Genomic DNA, 20263 nt, shown 5'->3' on the forward strand with positions numbered 1-20263 from the left:
CACCGTGCCACCTCGGTTTGGACCCAGCCATATGCAAATCAGTCTTGACCCTGCTCCTTCTTCCTGAACTGAAACATAAGCACCCCAGGACCGGTTTTGCCCTGGTTATGGGCTCATCAGCCGTTTGAGGAAAGAACTGGCATGGCAGTTCGGGCTGGCCTTTTCGCATGAGGAGCAAGGTTGACTGATTTGCATATGGCTGGGTCCAAACTGAGGTGGCATGGTGAGCAAAAGAATGAAAAGTCGGAGCGCTACCCCGAGCGATTCCCAGTGGTGAGACAAATTGCAAGCATTCCTCTTATCAACGTTTGAGTGTTTCATAGAGTGATATTCCAAAATAGGGCCAGGTTTCGATCTCGTTTGGAAGGCAGTCTGACTGAATCGGTTCCGGAATGCTTTCCGGACAACTCAGATCGGGGGAGTCCGACCGAGCAAGTACGATGCATCTAGATGTGATTCGGTCGGGCTCCCATTGACTTCAATGGGAACCTGTGTTCGGAATGAGAACACAGGCTCCCATTTCAGAAAGGGGTGTTTGGGGAAATCATGCACCCTGTGGCGTGCACCTCATGGTGCCTGCCACACTGTGTATGATTGGAAAGAGGGGTCGCTTGGGTACCCCTGTTGGACAGATTCGGAAGGCCCCCGGGTGAAGGGGGGTCTGCTACGGGCCCCCAAAGATAGATTGCGGCAGCGTTTTGTTCCAGAGAAACCGATTCGGAATGGCTGTCCAAGTCAGTCACCGTACGTGCTCGATCGTAAACCGAATCCATAGAGCTGTATGATTCGGCTCCGAAAGACGTGACCTGTCCAAATGCCTTTTGGAACCGATTCGGACAGCCCACCCCTTTCCAGGCATCGTACTTGCTCGTTCAGAAGCGTGTCCCATTCAGTTGGAAACAAGGGCTCCAGATTGGATTCAGCAAACCGGAATCCGATTTGGAGCCCTTAAGAACGTTATCGGAATCGACCCCATACACTACTCCTGGGCTGTCTCACTCTAAGAGATGCACAAAGTAAGATCAAAGGAACTTTGCTGCCTAAAACTCTCTAGGAGGCTCTACAACATCCTTTGGTAGGGTGACGAGGCGTCCCAGATTTGCCAGGACGGTCCCCGTTTTTCACCAGCTGTCCAGGCAGATTTCAAGAAATTTAGCTCATGTTCCAGTTTTTAAAGAGGGACGACTGAAAACGGCAGAAGCTGTTTTTTATGTTTTACAAAGCATGGATAGTTAGCAGTTGTTTCAAGAAGGCAATTTCATTAACAGGCATGCTACTAGCCTTAAAATTGCGTTTTATTTATGTTCTTGTAGAGTTGCGGTCTAGTTTATGCGCGCTAGGTCACGACGTAGCGCGCGATGGCCGCCATTTTCGAAGGTACTGCGAATGCGCAAAATAGCGGGAACGATCGGAGAATGCCGGAGGCCCGGCGCTCTCCCTCTGATGTTGAAAGAATAAAAATATTTGGTCCCCATATACCTGGCTGCCTGTAATCTTTGACAGGGCCCCCTACAGACATCACAGTTCTTACTACTTGTTCTATAATTTTCTGCTGATGAGAGCTGTCATTCTGTGCGCCGTCTTGAAGTAAAATTGTGGTCTTTTTTCTATTTTAGTGAAATGTCTCGTTTTTTGGCTTTAAAATTTCGGTCACTCTACCCTTTGGCCTCACTTGGCTTTTCAGATTATTGCCATAACCTTGCTTCATAAGAAGTAGATTTTGCTATGCATCTCATTACATGGACATAATTGCTTTATTGTCTTTGAGATAAAGTGTCACTCACAAAGGTCACACACGAGCAGACAGGAAACATGAAAATGTCAAGCATAAGAACAATGAAAACTTGGCAGCTGTCTTTGTCTTTCCTCTTTTGCGTGAGTGCGCGTGCCAGTCCCCACGCGCTGTGTCATTGTTAAGAACGTTCTATGACAGTTGCCCCCTCTCTGGCAGTTGTAGGCGCTCCTCTGCGGTGAATAAACGCTCGCACCGGTTCGTCTGTCTCCCCTTGCAACAGAGCTGCAAAGATGTAAAGGACTTTCATGAGTTGTCACATGAGAGTCTCATGACAGTCACGTGTCGCTGAGCGTGGACACGAAAGGGTAAATCATAACTCAATTGTTACCGTGGGGTAGTGTAAAGCGCGGCTGCGCCATCTTGGAACGGAATACTTCGCATGGAACAATACCGCGGTTATGTTACTTGGGAAATTGTTTTGTTTACTGGAATGGGATTCGTATACGGCCCGTTGCTTTGGAACGGATTTTAGTCAGTACGTAGAGTAAAACGTCTCACCGCGTTTGAAGCCGGTAGAGTAATGAATGCCGTGAGATCGCTGCGGGGTCCGCCATCTTGGAATGGGCTGAAACTGAAATTCCGACCGTCAATAACACGTCTCGAGTCTCCTCTCTGAATGGCTGAAGGAGTGTTGTGGGCTGTCCTTTCTCCGTGTCACTGAAAGGGGAGGTGTCTCCGGGTAGTACCTACGTTGTTGAGCTGTCAGAAAGTAGGCAGGGGAGAGGCTGCAAGAAGGAAGGGATTCAGCTCTGACACTGCGAGCCTTTTCATCCCTTCTGTGCCGGCGCTGATTCCTCGCCCCACTGTCCGGTGTCCAGCTGTCCGCCCATCCACCCCACAAGCGCCCGCGCTCTCACCTCTGCGCCCCGATGGTGTCCCTCCTGTGCTGCGGGCCGAAGATGGCGGCCTGCGGGATCGTGCTCAGTATTTGGGGGGTCATCATGCTGGTGAGTGGGGGAGGATGGGGGTACGAGCCGGGGAGGGGGCAGTGGAATGACCTTCCCTCCGTGTCTCTGGAAGGGGGCGTGTGGAGGCTGTGGGATGTGTTGTTTCGGGGAGTGTTTGGGTTAGGGGCCACAGGGGTAGACCAGCGACAGAGCTGTTGATTTGCATCATTGGGGAGCACTGCAGAGGGAGCTGTACCTTGTCAACCCTGAAAAGAAGGCTTCTTGAAGCTGAGGTATGTGCTGTACAGGAGCTTGGGGTGAAAGGCATATGAGGTGAGGTCAGCGCGCAGATGCAGAGCTCTCGGGGTTTCCACCCTGAAGTGGCACAGCAAGACTTTAATATGCTGGCAGGGCACTAGTCTAGACTGTATGGCACTTTCAGTCCGGTGTAGCCCATGACGAATTTAGGGCTGTAAGCCATTGAAAGCAAAGCAAAAACTCCAGTAGAAGAGACAATCTGGCATGGAACTGGAAAACTTGAGAGCCCTGGTGATAACGCCCTTTAAGTCCGGAGGAATGAGAGCCCTGAAGTAAGTGCTTCAAATAAGTCTGGAATTAGAAGTAAGGAAACTCGAGGGAGTGGACTGTTTCCTGTTGTATGGATGGAGCTGTGACATGACCTCCGTGGGGCGACCTGTGGGTGAGTGGAAGGCCAGTGGTGAGTTGTGGAGGAGGGGAAGTGTGAGAGGTCCGTGGAATCGACGGGAGGGGAGTTGTGGATTAGATACAGTGGATAGTGGAACAGCGACGAAGTTGTGGACCGCTGTATATAGAGGGACCTTTGAATGACCTCTGTGGACTGAAGACCTAACTTGGGGCAGGGTTAGAAACCTGGATCTCGGGTGATGGCAAGTGGGTGAGTATTAACAGTTGGCCCCTTCCTGTGGCTTTGATATGAGCTAGACATCTGATGTCCCTACTTCTGATAGTACGTCGGGTTCCCTCATACGAATGAATGGAGTTGGTGTCCTATGATTGTCTGTAAAGTCTGATTAGTATTGGGCATGTGATCACAGGAGGGTGTGGCTTCCAGTTACTGTTTCTGCCAAACTGCATGTGTTTACCAAGGAATGGGGGCCTCTAGGTGCTGCTCATCTAAATGCTCTTCAGTGTGGGTTCATGCCTGGTGTCCTGTGATTTTAACTTCAAATAATAAACTAAAGTTTCTTATGTAAACTTCGATTCCAAGTATTTTTTTTCGTAATCCAGACGGTAGCCTTTTAAATAACTTGCAGGCAAGCAATGAAACATCGAGCCCCTCCAGTTTTAAATGTATGGTGTGGGAGGAGCTGGATGTCTGCATGCATTACTTTTGTACACGCTGAACCCCGTGGATGTGGCCAATAGTTTGGATGTCTGGTCCTGGCTGGAACTTCTGCTCTTGTACAACTTTTTCACTTCCTCTTTGACTAGTGCCTGATCTCGGATTCCTCCTCTGCACTTCCCTTCTGAGTTCTGGAAATTATGACTGCTACTGTAACAAGGTGGCGTTCTGGGCCTGTGAGCACGCCCGCCCAGTGGGGGTAGAGGTGACTCAGATGATCTTCTGTAGAGCAAGGATGCAATCTTGAGGGAGGCATTAAAGCTGTCCCTTCAACCGATAACAGACACGCTGTCCACAGTAAACATGTATACTGGGTCGAACACACATCTGTTGGGCAGAACAATGGACCACTGGCTGGATCAGCGGAGGAATAAAGGCCTTCCAGAGTAGAGAAGGTGCATCATCAGACCTGGGGTCTCGGATCTGCATACCTTGTCTTCACGTTTATGGGATATTGGCCGCAGTTGGTCCTTTGGGTCTTGGAATGCTGTCCAGAATGTGAAGAACCGTCTAGATTCGAGCGAACCTGGGCGATCTTTGGCCTCTGGGCTCAATGTGGTGTCACTGAGAGTGCTCCTTATCCCTTTGACATATGGCAAGGGACGACCATGACAATCATCCTTCCTGTAGTCCCAAGATTTGATCCCTCATGGTCTTTGCTCGGGTTTGCGGTGTATCATTTCTTGTGACTTTGTTTGCCCCTAGTGAACTTGAACTTTCCTCTATCTGCAATCGCTTGAGACAACCTCCTGATCTCTAGGTGTACTTCATTCTTAGTTTTCTGTGATCTCTAGAGGTGACCCCAAGGGTTACTTCCTTACTGTGCTGGGCATGTATAGATGGGATCCCAAGCAGCTTGCAGCAATTGGTACCTCTTCCTCAGATAGCCTTTGAAGCTAATATTCTGAGCTGTAGGTGAGTTCTGCCCCTTTTCTGCTAGCAGTCTTTTGAGGTAGCTTTCTAGCCTCTGGAAGTTAGTTTTCTCCCTGAGGTTGATTCATTGTCACTATGTGGGTTTCAGCGCCTTCATTGCAGGCCATCTTTAGAGATGACCTCCAGCTGTATGGGTGGAATATCCTCCTCCCACTCTGGCTGCAGTCTCTGGAGGTGAACTAAGCTACGGGTACCACGGCACCACCTTCTTCTAACAGTCTCTAATCATGACTCCTGCGGGCTAGGTGGTTGTGATTCTTCTGCAGCTGGTCTCGAGATTACCTTCTGATTTGTTTGTTTCAATTCCTATGCTGCACGCAGAGTCTGTAGGTGACCTCTAAGCTCTCTGTAGTTCATCTCTATATGCCATCTCCCTGGGTGGCCTGCTAAGCTCGTAGTTCATGTTGTCATTTACCCGCACTTTCTGAAGATGCCCCTTTGCAGTCAGTGTGTTCAGGCTTTCCTGTATCTGCAGCTCAAAGTTTTAAGTCGCATGAAAAAAAAGTTGGAGGTTGGGGGGCGGGGGGTTGTATCACCCAACCAGTATTTTGGTTTTTGCTGTGCTTTCTGTTCTTGCATCCAGCTATATAAACCAACAGCTGACATACACCTAAAACCGGCCAGGCTATTGGCTTTGTCAATGGTTGTTAGCTGTTTAGGATAAATGAGTAATAACATGATTTTGGCTTAAATAATAATATTGAAAATGATTTATTTAAGAAATTGTGAGACTATGAATTGAACATTACTGATTCCTGTAGAAGAGGTAGTGGTCTTCAGAGTGTCTCATTCACTCCTGTAATGTTCACTTTTTTATTCCTGTATGCCTGTTTTCTCTCTGCTTCTGCATCAGTTCAGGTTCTAGAGGGTGGGCCGGGCCCTTCCAAAATAGCCCTGTGGCCCACCCAAGACCCATTCACAAGTAGAAACCCTTTGCTCTTTTACTTAATGAAAAATATAACCCAGACCTGCAGCCTTGCTATCAAAGCCTAATTGTGCTGCTTTCATGCACAATGCCAATGCTATGGTCTACCATATGGGTCTTTCTAGGGACAGGGTGAGGTCACAGGGGGTGTTTCCTATTACTGTGCAAGTGTAAATAGAAGTAGTATGTGGGAAACCCCCACTATACTGTGACCAAAAGCTCCTGTGACACAGTAATTAAGAGAAGAAAATAGTTTATTGCAGAAACAGTGTGAACAGGATTTTTTCATTTCAAGAAGTGTAAGTGAAAATGTGCATACAATCAGGATATATATTGAATTAGTATTTTTAAAAATTGTATTTCTGTTGTGACGCTATTTCTAACTTATGGCAGGTGTGAGAAAGTACCTCTTTTGTTTGACATGGTTAGCCCCCACTTTTTGCCTGGTTTTGATGTGGTTTCAATTGTAGTGCACAGGGTCCTTGCCAACCAGGTCCCCTGTGCTAGCCACCTTCCCTAAAAACATATCCACAATTGGTACTTCTGCCTCCCAGCAGGTCCCTAGTAAGTGGTTCCCTGGTTACTTAGGACCTGGAAGCTGAAGAGGGTCCCCTGGGACCCCTCTCATTAGGACCATGCCACTGCCCTGCAGCTTGCATGACCCAGTGAAGTGAAAAATCACAAAGTCGTCATGGCACCCTGCCTGTGTGCCATGCCAACCAGCACTACCTGGAGGTATAGTTAAGTCTCCCCTCTAGCAGGCCTTACAGCCCTAAGGCAGGGTGCACTATACCACAAGTGAGGGCACATCTGCATGAGTAGATCTGCTCCTACAATACTTAAGTCAATTCCTAAATATTGTAAGAGCCAGGGACGCCTTGAGGATTACATGGGCTGGGAACTCGACAACCCAAGTTCTGCAGCAGCATGATGGCTTCACTGAACACAGGAATGTTTGGTACCAAACAACTCCTTGTATTAATTCTGCACTGATGCCCGTGTGGGATTTATTACAACATGTACTTTTTCAGGGGGCACCTCTGAGGAACCTTCTATCGACCTTGGTGTGGTCACTGTCTGGCTTTTAGACAGCCTGCCACACACAAACATGTTTTTGGACCCCTGGGTAGAGAGTCTCTGCTCTCTGGGAACAGAAACAATGCACATACTGGGCAGAGGTGTCACACCTCTTCCCCCGGATGGACCAATGCTTGAAGGGGAAACTTCAAAGGCCTGCCGCCTTTGTTATGCGACCCTCAACCTCTGCTGCTAGCAGCAGATGGCAGCCCCCGGTTTACACCCCCACTTTGGGCGAGAGAGAAAACCTAGAAGTATGTGAGGTGTCCCAACCCCTGCCAACTCCACCCTTAAGGTGGTGAAGGTGAGGTGAAGCACATCTTTCAGTCCCTGCCATCTGGAAGATGGGGAAAACCCTCAAATCAGGGTTTGGGCTATGCCCCCTCCCACCGGAGGGTGGCATAATTGAGGGTATAGTTACCCCAGGTATGGTGCCCATTGGCTCTACCTGCTGTTCTCTCTAAAAGCCCCTAAATGTGGTATTTAGGTGGCTCCCCCAGACCTGATAATTAGATCTGAGACGACCCAAGAAGAAAGAAGACTTCCCTGCAGAGAAGACTAAAGACCATGACTGCCTTGACCCCAACCCTACCGGCCTGTCTCTAGCTTTGACGACTATACGACCTGTCTTGCAGAGAGCGAGCTCTGAAAACCCTGGGAGGACTGCAGCCTTTGAAAAAGACTCCAATCTCCCGATGACAGCAGCCCTGTCCAGAAGAATCCACCTACAAGGGCTCTGGATCCAGCCTGTTTCGCGTCTCCTACCCACTCTGCACCCAATGTCCATGGCCTGAGTCCGAGTGGCTCGCCTATCCAGTGAAGTCTCCCCAGCGATTCTGACCTCGAAAATGCATTGGCTGATCTCTCCTGGCCTCCACCACAGCACCTGCAGTGTGAATCCAGAGGCTCTCCCTGACCGTGACTGGCTCCGGTAAGAAGACTACGACGTCGAAAGGCACCCCTGCACCCAAAGCCATTGGGCCTTGGTGAGCTGAACAGGTGGTGCCCCTACATCTCTACTTACCTCTGCTGTCAGTGGTCTTCCTCCTGCAACTTTCGGTGCAACTCCTGCAGCCTGTTTGTCGAAAGAAGAATCCTCACTGAAAACCATTGGGTGCCCAACGCTGAAATTGCACCTGGCTGCCCCTGTGCCGCTGGTGGTGTCTGGTGCTGCTTTGTGCCCACCATGCTGGTGCTTATCCTCAAAGCTTGGCCCCTGCAACCGATTACCTACCTGCAAGCAGTGTGGGTCCAAGCACCCCCAGTCTCCATTGAAAAGCATGAGGCCGAACTCCGATTTTGGCCTCTGCACCCGGCCGCTCCTTTGTCGCTGGTGGTGCAGTTTTGGTACTCGCCTGATCCTTGGCACTTGTTGACCTTTGGGCCCAAACAATGGAATTGTAAGTGTTGTACTTACCTGTTACACTACATTATTGTTTTCTCCATAGAATAACATTGACTGTTCAGAAACTGCACTGTCTACTTGTTAAAGGGAAAACAATTTTAGTTTAAAAAGTACTTACCTTATTGCGAAGATCTTGGTCTTAAAGTACAAACAAAGCTTATTTTTCTAAAATTGGTGTGGATCATCTTTTTGAGTTGTGTGTCCATTATTGGTCAATGTTGTGCCATAAATGTCTTGTACTACTCTGTGTTAGGCCTAGGCTGCTCGGCCGCACTACCACTAATAGAGCACTTTGGGTTTCACATTGAGCCCTGTTCACTTTTGGGAAACCCATGGACTCTGTGCACGGTACAACCACCTAGTGGCATACCACATACAGAGCCCGCTTCCTACAGCTGGGGCCACTGACATTTTGCAGCCGGGGATAACCAAATTATGCTGCAGGATTCACTAAATTATGTGGCAGGCAAAAGTAAATTCACACTGTGTAACGCTGCACAATTTGTGATAGTATTACCTAATTATTTTTATACTTTTAACACTGTCTTGGTAAATGTTACACCTCGTTAGTGCCAGTTTCACACCAAAATACCGCAATAAGCAACTGAAAGGCAATTAATCAACCTTTTTGGAGGGCCTTATGCTGTACAGCAACACGTCACTGTGTTTTTAGGAACTTTTTATCCGTTTGAGCTAGAAATAATTTTATTGTTAAAATCTGAAAAATATGCAGCAGGTGATGGATTATGTGGCAAATCCGTAATGTTGCAGAATGTTTTTCAGCTGAAGAATTGCATGATTCCAGAGGTCCTGCTTCTGAGATGTATTAAGCAAAAAAACACTGACCATGGCAGTTTCTGCAAGTCTTAAATAAAATTGCTTTTCAGGTTTCACTAATACAACATAGAATGTAAATGTGACGGAGCGTTTTATGCAAAGAAAAGCACTGACAACATTTCCACGGCAGCACTGGCAACGTGCTGCTGCTGTCCTGTTTATTTTCAGTCTCCCGAGGTGCTCACAGAAGGTGGAGCCTGCTAAGTATAATTAGAAGGAAATTAAAGAACACCCCATTTTGGGGCACCGGTGACTGCATTTATTCTCTCCCAACAATTCTTTCATTTTGTCACATGAACAGACAGAAGAGGATTATAGTGACATCGACTGGAATGGTGATGCTGCAGCGTTTTACGCGTAATTATGGATCTGCCACATATGCCACGTTATCTATCATCTGCTGCACAATTTGCAGAGTTCACCAAAAATCTATTTTGAAAGATCAAAAGTTACCAAACGCGGTCACGTGTTGCTGCCCACTCGAAGGCTTTTCGCATAGGTATACTCGTCACCTTTCAGCTGCTCACTGCTGTACTTGACGTTTTAAACTAGTACTAACGAGGCAAAACCTTTTTACAGACTGTGTTAAAGTATACAAAAAAAGTAGTACTACGTCACATTACGTTTAATTTGGTCAAGTCTGCTGCATAATTTGTTCCTACCATGTTACATAATTCCAGTGGCGCTGATTATAGTGCAGCTATTACCCCTCTGGACCTAAACTGATGAGAGAGAGGATGGTGAGGTAGAGAGAGGAATGTGAAACTGCGGCATAGAAGGATAATAAGGAGGAGGCTGAGGCAGAATGGAGGATGGTGAGCTGAGAGAAGGGCTAGTCAGAAAGACTGAGGAGGGGTAGCAAGGATGGGGAGGGAGAAAGAGTGTCGTGGAGATAGAAAAATAAATAAATGTAGTGGAAATAGAAGGGTGACGTTGAGCAAGAGTAAGTTGATGCACACTGAGAGGACGGTGAGGTCAGGAGAGCGAGAAACTATGATATGGTGGAAAGAGGAGAGTGAGAGAAATGTGAGGGTGAAGTGGAGAAGAAGGGCACAGCACGGAAACAGATGGATAAGTAGTGTTGGATGATGTGTAGAATGAGGTGGAAGGAAGTAGAGGGTGAAGTGAGTGGCACAGCGAGATCAAGTGGAGAGAAAGGGGGGTGGTCTCAAAAGAGGAATGTGAGACCGAGACAAAGGAGGGTGAGGTGGAGATCAGAAAAGATCAAGCCCATAGGTTTAACCTCTAGAAATATACAGTCTAAATAAATAGACCGAAGCCGGCATAGGTATGATATGCAGCTCACACCCATACAAGACCATTCAGCATACCTAGACCCAGCTGTCAGACACCTGGGAGTCGCTGGACAGCCCTATTTATCTTTATCGCCTACTGATGCTTCTTCATGTCCCTCCCAGATCCCGGAACCGGGCCTGTTCTACATGTCACACACTCATCTATACTATTTAGCACCCTTTTTACACTGTCTACAGAATGCACTTCTCTAATCACAGTTGTAGCAGAAATAAGTGACCGTTGCTTTGTGCGCTCTGCAGAGTGGTCAAGGATTAGATGACCATGTATTTGGAACACCTTTTTGATCCACTGACAGGCAGCGTGAGAAACTCGTGCTGCCGTCAGCCCCAACTCCAGAGCGCTCACTCGTGGTCCTTAATAGATGTGAGCGACTCAGTTGAAAGTATGCACTATACAGGTGCAACCTGCTGGAAAAAAGTGAACACTTATGGAGTGCAGTATTAAGTAAAACATATGCAATATGAACAGAAAAAATAGCTGATCTGGATTAACTTTTACATTCATTGTTCAACAACTGATCAGCATTTTTGTCATTATTGTTAAAGACTTGAATATAGTGACCCGTTTCAAGCAGGGTTGGATTCGTAAGGCGGGAACTCGGGCCATGGCTGAGGGGCTGGTATCGCAGTTGCAGCTGTGGGCTGCTTTTTTGGCAGCCTGAAGGGCCGACTTGGGTTGTGTCTGGTGTGTTCAGATGTGGCCAGCGGCCCAGTGGATGCCTGAGTGGCCTTTCTAGGGGCAGATGGGCGCTCATTGACTCCCATTTATCAAGGGGCAGAGGTGTCACTCCCTCTCTCTAACTGTGCCAGCCAATTAATGTGTGCATACTGAGCGGGGGCAGGGGACCTAAGCAGAAGTGGCCTCACTTGTTTTAGGTGCTTATAAAACTTCCCCGAAGCAGTGTTTTGAGGAAAGGCTAATAGCAAATGTAAGCCACTTTTTTTTTTTTTTGCGTACTCATGCCGATTTCTAATCACAATCCAACCCTGGTTTCAAGGTCCGTTATCAATAACTATTGGATCTGAGACTCGGGGGTACCCGTCCCACTTAATACCCTGCCTAAGCTCCGTAGTAAGTAGGGGCGCCACCTCTCTTCGTGTCAGGAGAGTTACACCCGTGGGCCTGTCACTTGCAAGACATTGTTATGAGGTGCACTCGCCCAGTTGGTTCAATGTAAGCAAACAAACTGCATCTAACTGGGAAAATGCCATGATGGGTGGTGGCGGCAAGGAGAGAGCGACCTTGCTGTCTGCCTCCTCCCTGGCATTGGCACTCTGTGCCCTGGGCCTGTTGCACGGGTCCAGACCACTCCAGGTTTGTTGTGGACACAGCGTGCTTGTCGAGTGTTGGTGTCCTTGGCAGGACCGGTGCTCGGCTCTGGCTGCTCACTGCCCTGCTGTATCCGGGCGCGTGCAGTTCGGACCGGAAGAGGCCGCAGGAGACAGGAAGTGTTTATTGTGTAAACAGTGCTTCAGCTGCTGCGCTCTTGTGGGTGACGCGCCCGAGCCCGCAGTTTACGATATTAAGCTTAACCATACTGCTTGGAAGGACACACACTTTTCATGGGGGTAGGGGTGTTATAAGGTTGAATGTGAGGTATCCAGAAATAAAGCAGGTTGAGAGAAGGGTGTTTATCAGAAGGTTTTTTTTTGGGGGGGGGGGCGTATGCACGTGCGTGCGTGTGTGTGTGTGTTTTTTTTCCTGCAGAGGTTTCACTACCTCCAGCTCTTCGTCCCAGGTCTCCCTGCCCCTGACGTTGTCTTCTCTCCCCACAGGTCCTCCTGGGCATCTTCTTCAACGTCCACTCGGCGGTGCTGATCGAGGACGTGCCCTTCACTGAGGCGGACTTCGAAGAGTAAGTCTTGTTCCATGCCCGACCACCGCCGCCAAGCCTCCCAGGTCCATGCGTGATGTGCTTCGCCAGTCCACGGTTCTTTCAATTGTGGGACTTTCTAGCCCTGGACTATAATAGATTAAACTAAACTACAAGACACAGAAAAAAAAAACCCTGACTGGGGCAGCTGCTCACACGTGGACTTGACAAGCTTCTCAGGGCTTCTGACCCCGCTGTGCCGTCCCCACCCCGCTTGCCCTCTCCTCCAATGCCCTGACTAGCCTTAAGTGTTGAAATGCACATTACTAGTACTTCTCGGCTGGGCTGCTGCACCATTACTTATTATTGCTGCAGTATTCATTATTAAGCGCTTCTAAGCGCGGATGCTTTTTTTGTCTGCACCGTCCCGTCTGTTTTCCGCAGGGCTACTGTAATAAACTGTTACCATTACCAGCTCCCCTCACCGTGGCTGCTGTACTACTAATGGCGTTAACAACATTTCTCAGGGGGGCTTCTATCCATGTAGTGGGGCAGTGTCAGGAGGGCTTCTATACCTGTGATGGGCCCTACAAGCTCAGTTAATACACACTACCGCACTTCCACTCAAGGCTGTTATATCATTAATGGACAGTATCCGCATATCTGAGTCATGGCGATCACACCAGCATCGCACATTGCTAGCATGAGTCTGAGCCGAGCAGTTTAGTGACTCAGAAATTGTGTCCGTCTTATTTTTAGCACTTGCAATAATCTAAGGTACTCCGATATTTCAAATTTTATGCCACAAACTATGGTATAATCTTAATTTTCAAAGTACATTGATATTTCTTATTCTTTATACGTTCTGTAAAATATCAGAAGCGAGAGTCCCCCCCACTTGTTTCACACTCACTCTAGATACTTTAATGAATCGGTTAAAGAGAAGATCACCTGTAAATGCTTTAAGTGTCCTAAGTGCAGCCACGGCAGCTGTGCCGAACAGTGTCACCTAAAACACAGGCTTCAAGGAAGTCATTGTGCTGTGTGTCCTGGTGGCACAAATCCTGTTTGAATGGAGACTGTCAGTATTTCTACAAGAAAATGATTCTGGGTGCGTGATACTGCACCGGGGCCGCTTCTCGGCTCTTCACCCTCCATCCCAACAACAGTGCATGGAACCAAAGACCCATCTTACCAGCCAAAGCCCCCCTGCCACCACCTGTGCATGCTAGTAGCGGTGCAGCTCCTTCCTCTGCAGACAGGGCTGTTTGTCTGGATTCTGCTGACTCCTTGTCGGAGAGCTTGTTCCTGCTGTCATGACTGCACCCAGGCACTGCCTGGACACTCACTGTACCGTTGTGGGCATGGACTATAACCCCCAAACAAGTCTCTATTGACACTCTGACGTTTGGCACCACCTCGATTCCAGTACTGGACTCATGAACAGGCCTGATACAGTACTTCAGTCCTCACTTGCAGGCCCCTGCTATTCCAGTATTGAACTTATGCACAGGTCTGCCACTGTACCCCAGTCCTCACATGCGCCCCCGTTATTGCAATAATGAACTCATGCACAGGTGCGCCACTGTACTTCAATCCTCACCTGCAGACTCCCTGCTATTCCAGTACTGCATTCATGCACAGGTCTGCCACGGCACTTCAATCCTCACCTGCAGCCCCCGCTATTGCAATAATGAACTCCTGCACAGGTCCGCCATGGTACTTCAGTCCTGACCAATGCACAAAAAACAATTAATGGACAGAATACAGAACAATGTCATACATTCACCCCAGTATAGAGATCTTGGCCTAAATCCATCGTTTTTTTGCTCATCATGCCATTCCAGTTTGGACCCAGCCATATGCAAATCAGTCTTCACCCTGCATCCAATGGGAACAGTCCAGCCCGAACTGCCAGGACAGGTCCTCCCTGGACTGGAAACAAGCATCCTAGGACCGGTTTCGGTACTTCTGTCCTCACCTGCAGCCCCCTGCTATTCCAGTATTGAACTCATGCAGAGGTCTACCACAGTATTTCAGTCCTCGCCTACAGCCCGCCACTATTCCAGTATTGCACTCATGCATAGGTCTGCCATGTTACTTCAGTCTTGACCTGCAGCCTCCCTCCTATTTCAGTATTGAACTCAAGCACAGGTCTGCCACGGTACTTGCAGCCCCCACTATTGCAATAATGAACTCGTGCACTGGTCTGCCATGGTACTTCAGTCCTGCTCTGCAGCGCCCTTTGTTTTTACTGGTGTGCCACTATATTTCTGTCCAGCCTGATCACAGGCCCTGATATTCCAGTTTCGCACTCGTGCATAGCTCTGCCGCTGTGCTTCAGTCTTCACCTTCAGCACCCACTGCTATTCCCGCTCTGCCGCTGCGCCTCAGTCTTCGCATTCAGCACCCTCTGCTATTACCGCTCTGCTGCTGCGCCTCAGTCTTCGCATTCAGCACCCCCTGCTATTACCGCTCTGCTGCTGCACTTCAGTCTTCGCATTCAGCACCCCCTGCTATTACCGCTCTGCCGCTGTACTTCAGTCTTCACCTTCAGCACCCCTGCTATTACCGCTCTGCCGCTGCACTTCAGTCTTCGCATTCAGCACCCCCTGCTATTACCGCTCTGCCGCTGCACTTCAGTCTTCACCTTCAGCACCCTCTGCTATTACCGCTGCACTTCAGTCTTCACCTTCAGCACCCCCTGCTATTACCGCTCTGCCGCTGCACTTCAGTCTTCACCTTCAGCACCCCTGCTATTACCGCTCTGCCGCTGCACTTCAGTCTTCGCATTCAGCACCCCCTGCTATTACCGCTCTGCCGCTGCACTTCAGTCTTCACCTTCAGCACCCTCTGCTATTACCGCTGCACTTCAGTCTTCACCTTCAGCACCCCCTGCTATTACCGCTCTGCCGCTGCACTTCAGTCTACACCTTCAGCACCCCCTGCTATTACCGCTCTGCCGCTGCACTTCAGTCTTCACCTTCAGCACCCCCTGCTATTACCGCTCTGCTGCTGAGCTTCAGTCTTCGCCTCCGGCACCCCCTGCTATTACCACTCTACCACTACGCTTCTGTCTTCACCTTTGACAAGGTATTTAAAAGATTACAGAATGCGGTAAACAAGAATAATGCTAAATACAATAAAATCGGTAATTGATCTACATTTGGCAACACTAGTTTTAAAGACTGGAGCAGAGAAAGTATTAAAGTCGGAATTCTTTATTTCTAATAAATAAATAAAATATTAATTAATCTTCGAAGAGGCAAAAAATAATCAGTGGGGGTAATGGGGTAGAAATTCGAAAGGGAACATTCTGGAGATAGCCCAGAGAGAGCTAAAGCCAAATGATTGTTATGACAGAAGTGTAATCCTGCTGAGCCTGCTGGAAAAGTGACGACTGCCTACAGGGAATAAATAGGGGAATCCATGTACGTGTTTTAACATCTATTCAAAGAAAACAAAACTCGTGGCAGGTCGGAGTAGGAAGCTAATGTAGAGAGGTAAGAGTAGGGGGTGCCCACTTAATGAGGCGAATAGCTGAGCAGAGGGTCAATTGCGAAGGTGGTAATAATAGATGTCTTCCTTTGCTAAGATGTCATTTAGTCCCTGGTGTTGACCGGGAGTGCACAATTCACGCAGCACCACCGAGAATGCTGCTGATTAGCACCAAAGGCAAGGCTTGAATAAATCCCCTTGCTGAATATAATGAAGGCACTTCTTGTGGACTTAGTAACGTGAAACAGTTCTGATCACTTCAAACTGGGAAAACGTCGGTAACGATGACTTCAGATACGATCATTATTGAACGGCTCGTGTCTCCGACCCATGTGCTAAAGCACTTGCTGTCAATCATTATCAATATTGAAGTTATTCGTGTGGTGAAGAAGCAATAAATTGCAGTTCATGAAGTTACCATACACGTTTTGATAAACTAGCAAGAGAATAGCTTTTTAAAAGCTGCAATTGTGAATGTGCCCGAACTAAAAATCTAAAATGAAGTCAATATTAATTTGAAGATCAAATATATGTAAAACATTATTTTCTATTTCACATATCCCTTATTTTTCGTTGTACCGGCATAAACAATGTTTTTTTTACCATGATTAACATTTACATGGGAAATAAAAAGAGGATAAGGCGGACATTTTCTGTGGCCTTTTTCATGCATAATACCCAGTTTTTAATTAAATTGTGCTGTGGCTGAAATGTGATGACTGCCTGGGTAGAATGTAAGCTAGTGCAGTTTGTGCCAAGTATGTGATAGGTGCTTGCGCAAAGGCTTCACCAAAACCATCTGAACCTTCTTTCCCACTTGCACTGTGGTGTACATGATCCTGCAGGAAGGGAGCGATACTACTTAGAATGGAAGGAGATGCAGTGCAGACCTGCAGCTCTCTGTGGTAATCCATGACTGGATCCCTAACACATCTCTGCAACTGCATCTCATTTCTGACCTGCAGCACACTCTAATATTCCAAGACCCAGGGTGCAGCCCACTCCTGAAGAGCTGCACCCTCTGCTGGGCTTGTGCTGAGAAGTGTCACCAGTACTGCCAGTGCACTGCAGCCCTCTCTGGCAGCATCTCTTGATATTCCAGGACATGTTCCCACACACAGCTCTGTCAATGCATCTCAACCACAACCTGCTGCCCATTGTGTTTCAGAATCATCGGACAGTTCAGCAGTGCAACACATGCCCTGAGGTATGGCAGTTTAGTCGTGCCCTTCAAACCTTGAGGTATGACAGCAAGATTAGCTGTGCACGTCATACTGACAGTTTAGCCATGCAGCTCATGCCTTGAGGTATGGAAGTTTAGTTGTGCAAATCATACCTTGCTGTTCCAGTGGTGGGGCACACACTGCTCTGCCACTCTCCCACTTTAGGCCAACAGCACCCCTTCTTTTGTATTACTTGGATGGACCTCCACATGCTGCTCTGTCAAAGGACCTGCCTCTGAGCTACAGCTCCTCTTGCTAATCCTGGACTGAAATGCACAGAGCCCTCTGTCATTAGACCCATTCCTATCCACTGCCCGCTGATGCTGTGGTACTAGGAGTGCCCGCCAGACCTCTCCAGCAGTGCATTATCCTGATTCTGATGCCTTCTTTTTCTTCTTCCCACAGTATTAACCCACCTGACAAGATTTACCGGCTGTACGAACAGGTCAGCTACAACTGCTTCATCGCTGCTGGGATCTACGTGGCCCTCGGAGGCTTCTCTTTCTGCCAAGTGCGGCTGAACAAGCGCAAGGAATACATGGTGCGCTAACCAAAGACGCAGTGCTAATCTCTACAACCAGCTCTCTGTCCCCTCATCCCTCAAAGAGCCAAGCAAGAAGCCGGAGGCTGTGCTCTGCATCCAGCTTATCTTGTACTTAATGTCCAAGCCACTGGACAGGCATCTGCTCAAAACATGTGTAATCTCGTCTACAGGTGACCTTTGTTAATCAGATTATAAACCAACCCTAGAGAAGACGCAGACTGCTGACTATCATTCGCCTAGGAGCTGCTCCAAGCACATTGACATCCAAGAATTGCCCTTGTGTTGGATCTAAGGTCCAAAATTCAGGCACAGTCTCTTAGTCTGTCTTGACTGGCGTCTGCTTTTATTTGGGGTGGGAGGGGCATCTCCAATGTAGGTATCTCTGAATTAGTTTAATTTGTTTCTCTTCCATCCACCAGGCAGACAATTTGTAGAGTAAAAATCAGTTCACCTCTGCTCTTGTGACTGGATAAAAAATGCGTGATCTCTAAACCATCCATTTTGTTGATGTCCACTGACCATCCTTGCCACCTACAGCAAGCTGGGGCCCCTTCTCCGTTCTGGCTAATGAATACTGTCCTGCTGCCTAGGCGGTGTCCTGTAGGATGGTGTTAATAGAGCGTGTTTTGTGCTGATAGGTTGGATGGTCACATGCATGCACTGATCACTGGCTTGGTTTAATGTAGTGGTAGAAACTTACTGCTCTGTATTTATTTGTGTGTATCTGGTTGTTGGGAGAGTATGGGTCTCTTTTTCAGCATTGTGTGTTGTCATCGCAGAATATTCCATTCCTCTTAGGCCATGTCCTGTACGTAATGGGGGACTGAGAGGGAAACATGTACATTCCTTAAGAAACTGATATCTTATGAGAGGTGAAGAGCTTTTATTTTGTGTCTTGGACCAAGATCTAGTGTAATATTACGATCTGATGTATGTTGATGGGCCTTTGCACGCCCCCCCATCTGGATGCCTGTGGTAAAGCAGGCGTGCCAATGGACACTTGAGGAAATGGAAGCATTTCCGCCTTCCGCCATTGTGTCTGTTAAAGCGAGTGGGTAGTGTGGGAAGGGGGTGGTTTTTCCGTTTGGGACATGCCTGTCTTAGTTATGGGAAGCAGTGCTCTTCGAAACCCTGTACAACTTCTCCCATAGTCACTTGGGAAGGGATTATTCTCCCAAACTCTGCAAATGAAATCTTAAGAATTGTACAGTGAAGCTAATGTGCAGTGTCCCTGGCACATTAGCATGGTGAAGGAGGGTGTGTGTGTGCATGGTTGTTATCGGATGGAAGAACAGCCATGGTTCTTGCCCTAATGAAGTGTAAACGCATCTGGTTAACCTAAGATACATTTCTTGGAATAACAGGTCCTCCAGGGTGCTTTCAGTCCAAGTTCTGACTCCCTTTCCTTTCTTGATTCCCTTCTTCTCCTGACCAACCTGTACATACACGCCCCTTGTGCTCCTTGGTGTTGGACATGTGTAAATGAGAAAATATTGAAACCGACACTGGGTGGAATTAAGTTAATAGTACAGTGTTGAAAATAAAGTACTTTGTGATTGTGAGCTGGTGCTGGTCTCGTTCTTTGATCAAATGTGAAGCGAAGACTTGAAATGGTTTTGTTAGTTATTCGTGGATTACTAGAAAGTGGTGATAAAAAAACTTAATTTTTTACTTTTTTTTAAATATTGCTTAATGTTCGAGTTGAGTGTTTCTAAACACACAGCTTCTTTGCAAACCAGAAAGCAGGAATTGTCGAATGAGGTAATTTGCCTGGGATCTCACTATGTTGACGTGTGTGTGTGTGTGTGTATTTTTTTTTATGGGTAACTTTTTTTCTCAGTTAAGGTTTTCTACTGATAAAAACAAAAAATATGCTTTTTAATGTTTATCTGCTTTGTGCATATTTTTGGAAATTCTCATAAATAAAAGTTGTCTTTTTCAGACAACAAAATATTAAAGACCATTCCTGGGGCAAGTCACTCTGTAGTCTGAGTGAAGGCTTGGGTCGAGTTCTGTATATTGGTTACTCTGTTTTCTACTGACTAAACCTGCCTGAAAAGAGCAACACAAGTATGTAGGCCGGTAGTTTTATGGACTGCCTGTTCTCAAATTCTAAACACTCTTTATAAATCATCAGCTGTTTTGAAATTCCATTTTTTTGCTACCTGCTAACTTTTGTTCCTTCACATTTGATGGGGTGGTGGGGGGGGGGGGGGAGGGGGGGATAGCTGGTCTATAGGCCAACACATGCTGCAGGGGTTTCCGGAACCAGTCTAGGCACCAAGACCTTAATTTATGTTGTCCAAATAATGCACACATTTATTTAATGGACAAATCTAAGTAGTTCAGTCGTGCTCTCATAGACCCTCTACTCACTTTAAATCAGAGAAGTCTGTAGTGGGAAAAGGGAATCCGCCTCGACTGAGTAGGTACGTCCTATGTAGGCACACACACAGTTGTTTCATACTTACATTAAAGAGGAGATACCAGAAGAATACTTTCCATAAGTGGACATAGACGTCCTGTTAACTTACCAAGAGCATATAAATTGGTTTAAAGGTGCCCTCCCCCCACACTGTAGAAAACGTAAGACTCGGTCCACTCCGAATACAAGGAGTGACCTGG

The 20263-nt window shown here is 47.5% G+C and overlaps 1 protein-coding gene across 1 annotated transcript; it reads left to right on the forward strand.

Annotated features, from left to right (window-relative positions):
* Positions 1-2446: 2446 nt before the first annotated feature.
* Positions 2447-19200, forward strand: LOC147678427 (ribonuclease kappa-B). The gene is made up of 3 exons (XM_086946023.1): positions 2447-2742; positions 12336-12415; positions 17500-19200. The coding sequence occupies exons 1-3, from the start codon at positions 2665-2667 to the stop codon at positions 17642-17644; spliced, it is 303 nt and encodes a 100-aa protein (XP_086802149.1). The 5' UTR covers positions 2447-2664; the 3' UTR covers positions 17645-19200.
* The last annotated feature ends 1063 nt before the right edge of the window (positions 19201-20263 follow it).

Source organism: Lissotriton vulgaris, chromosome 12 (genome assembly GCF_964263255.1).
Source record: "Lissotriton vulgaris chromosome 12, aLisVul1.2, whole genome shotgun sequence".
NCBI classification, from domain to species: domain Eukaryota; kingdom Metazoa; phylum Chordata; class Amphibia; order Caudata; family Salamandridae; genus Lissotriton; species Lissotriton vulgaris.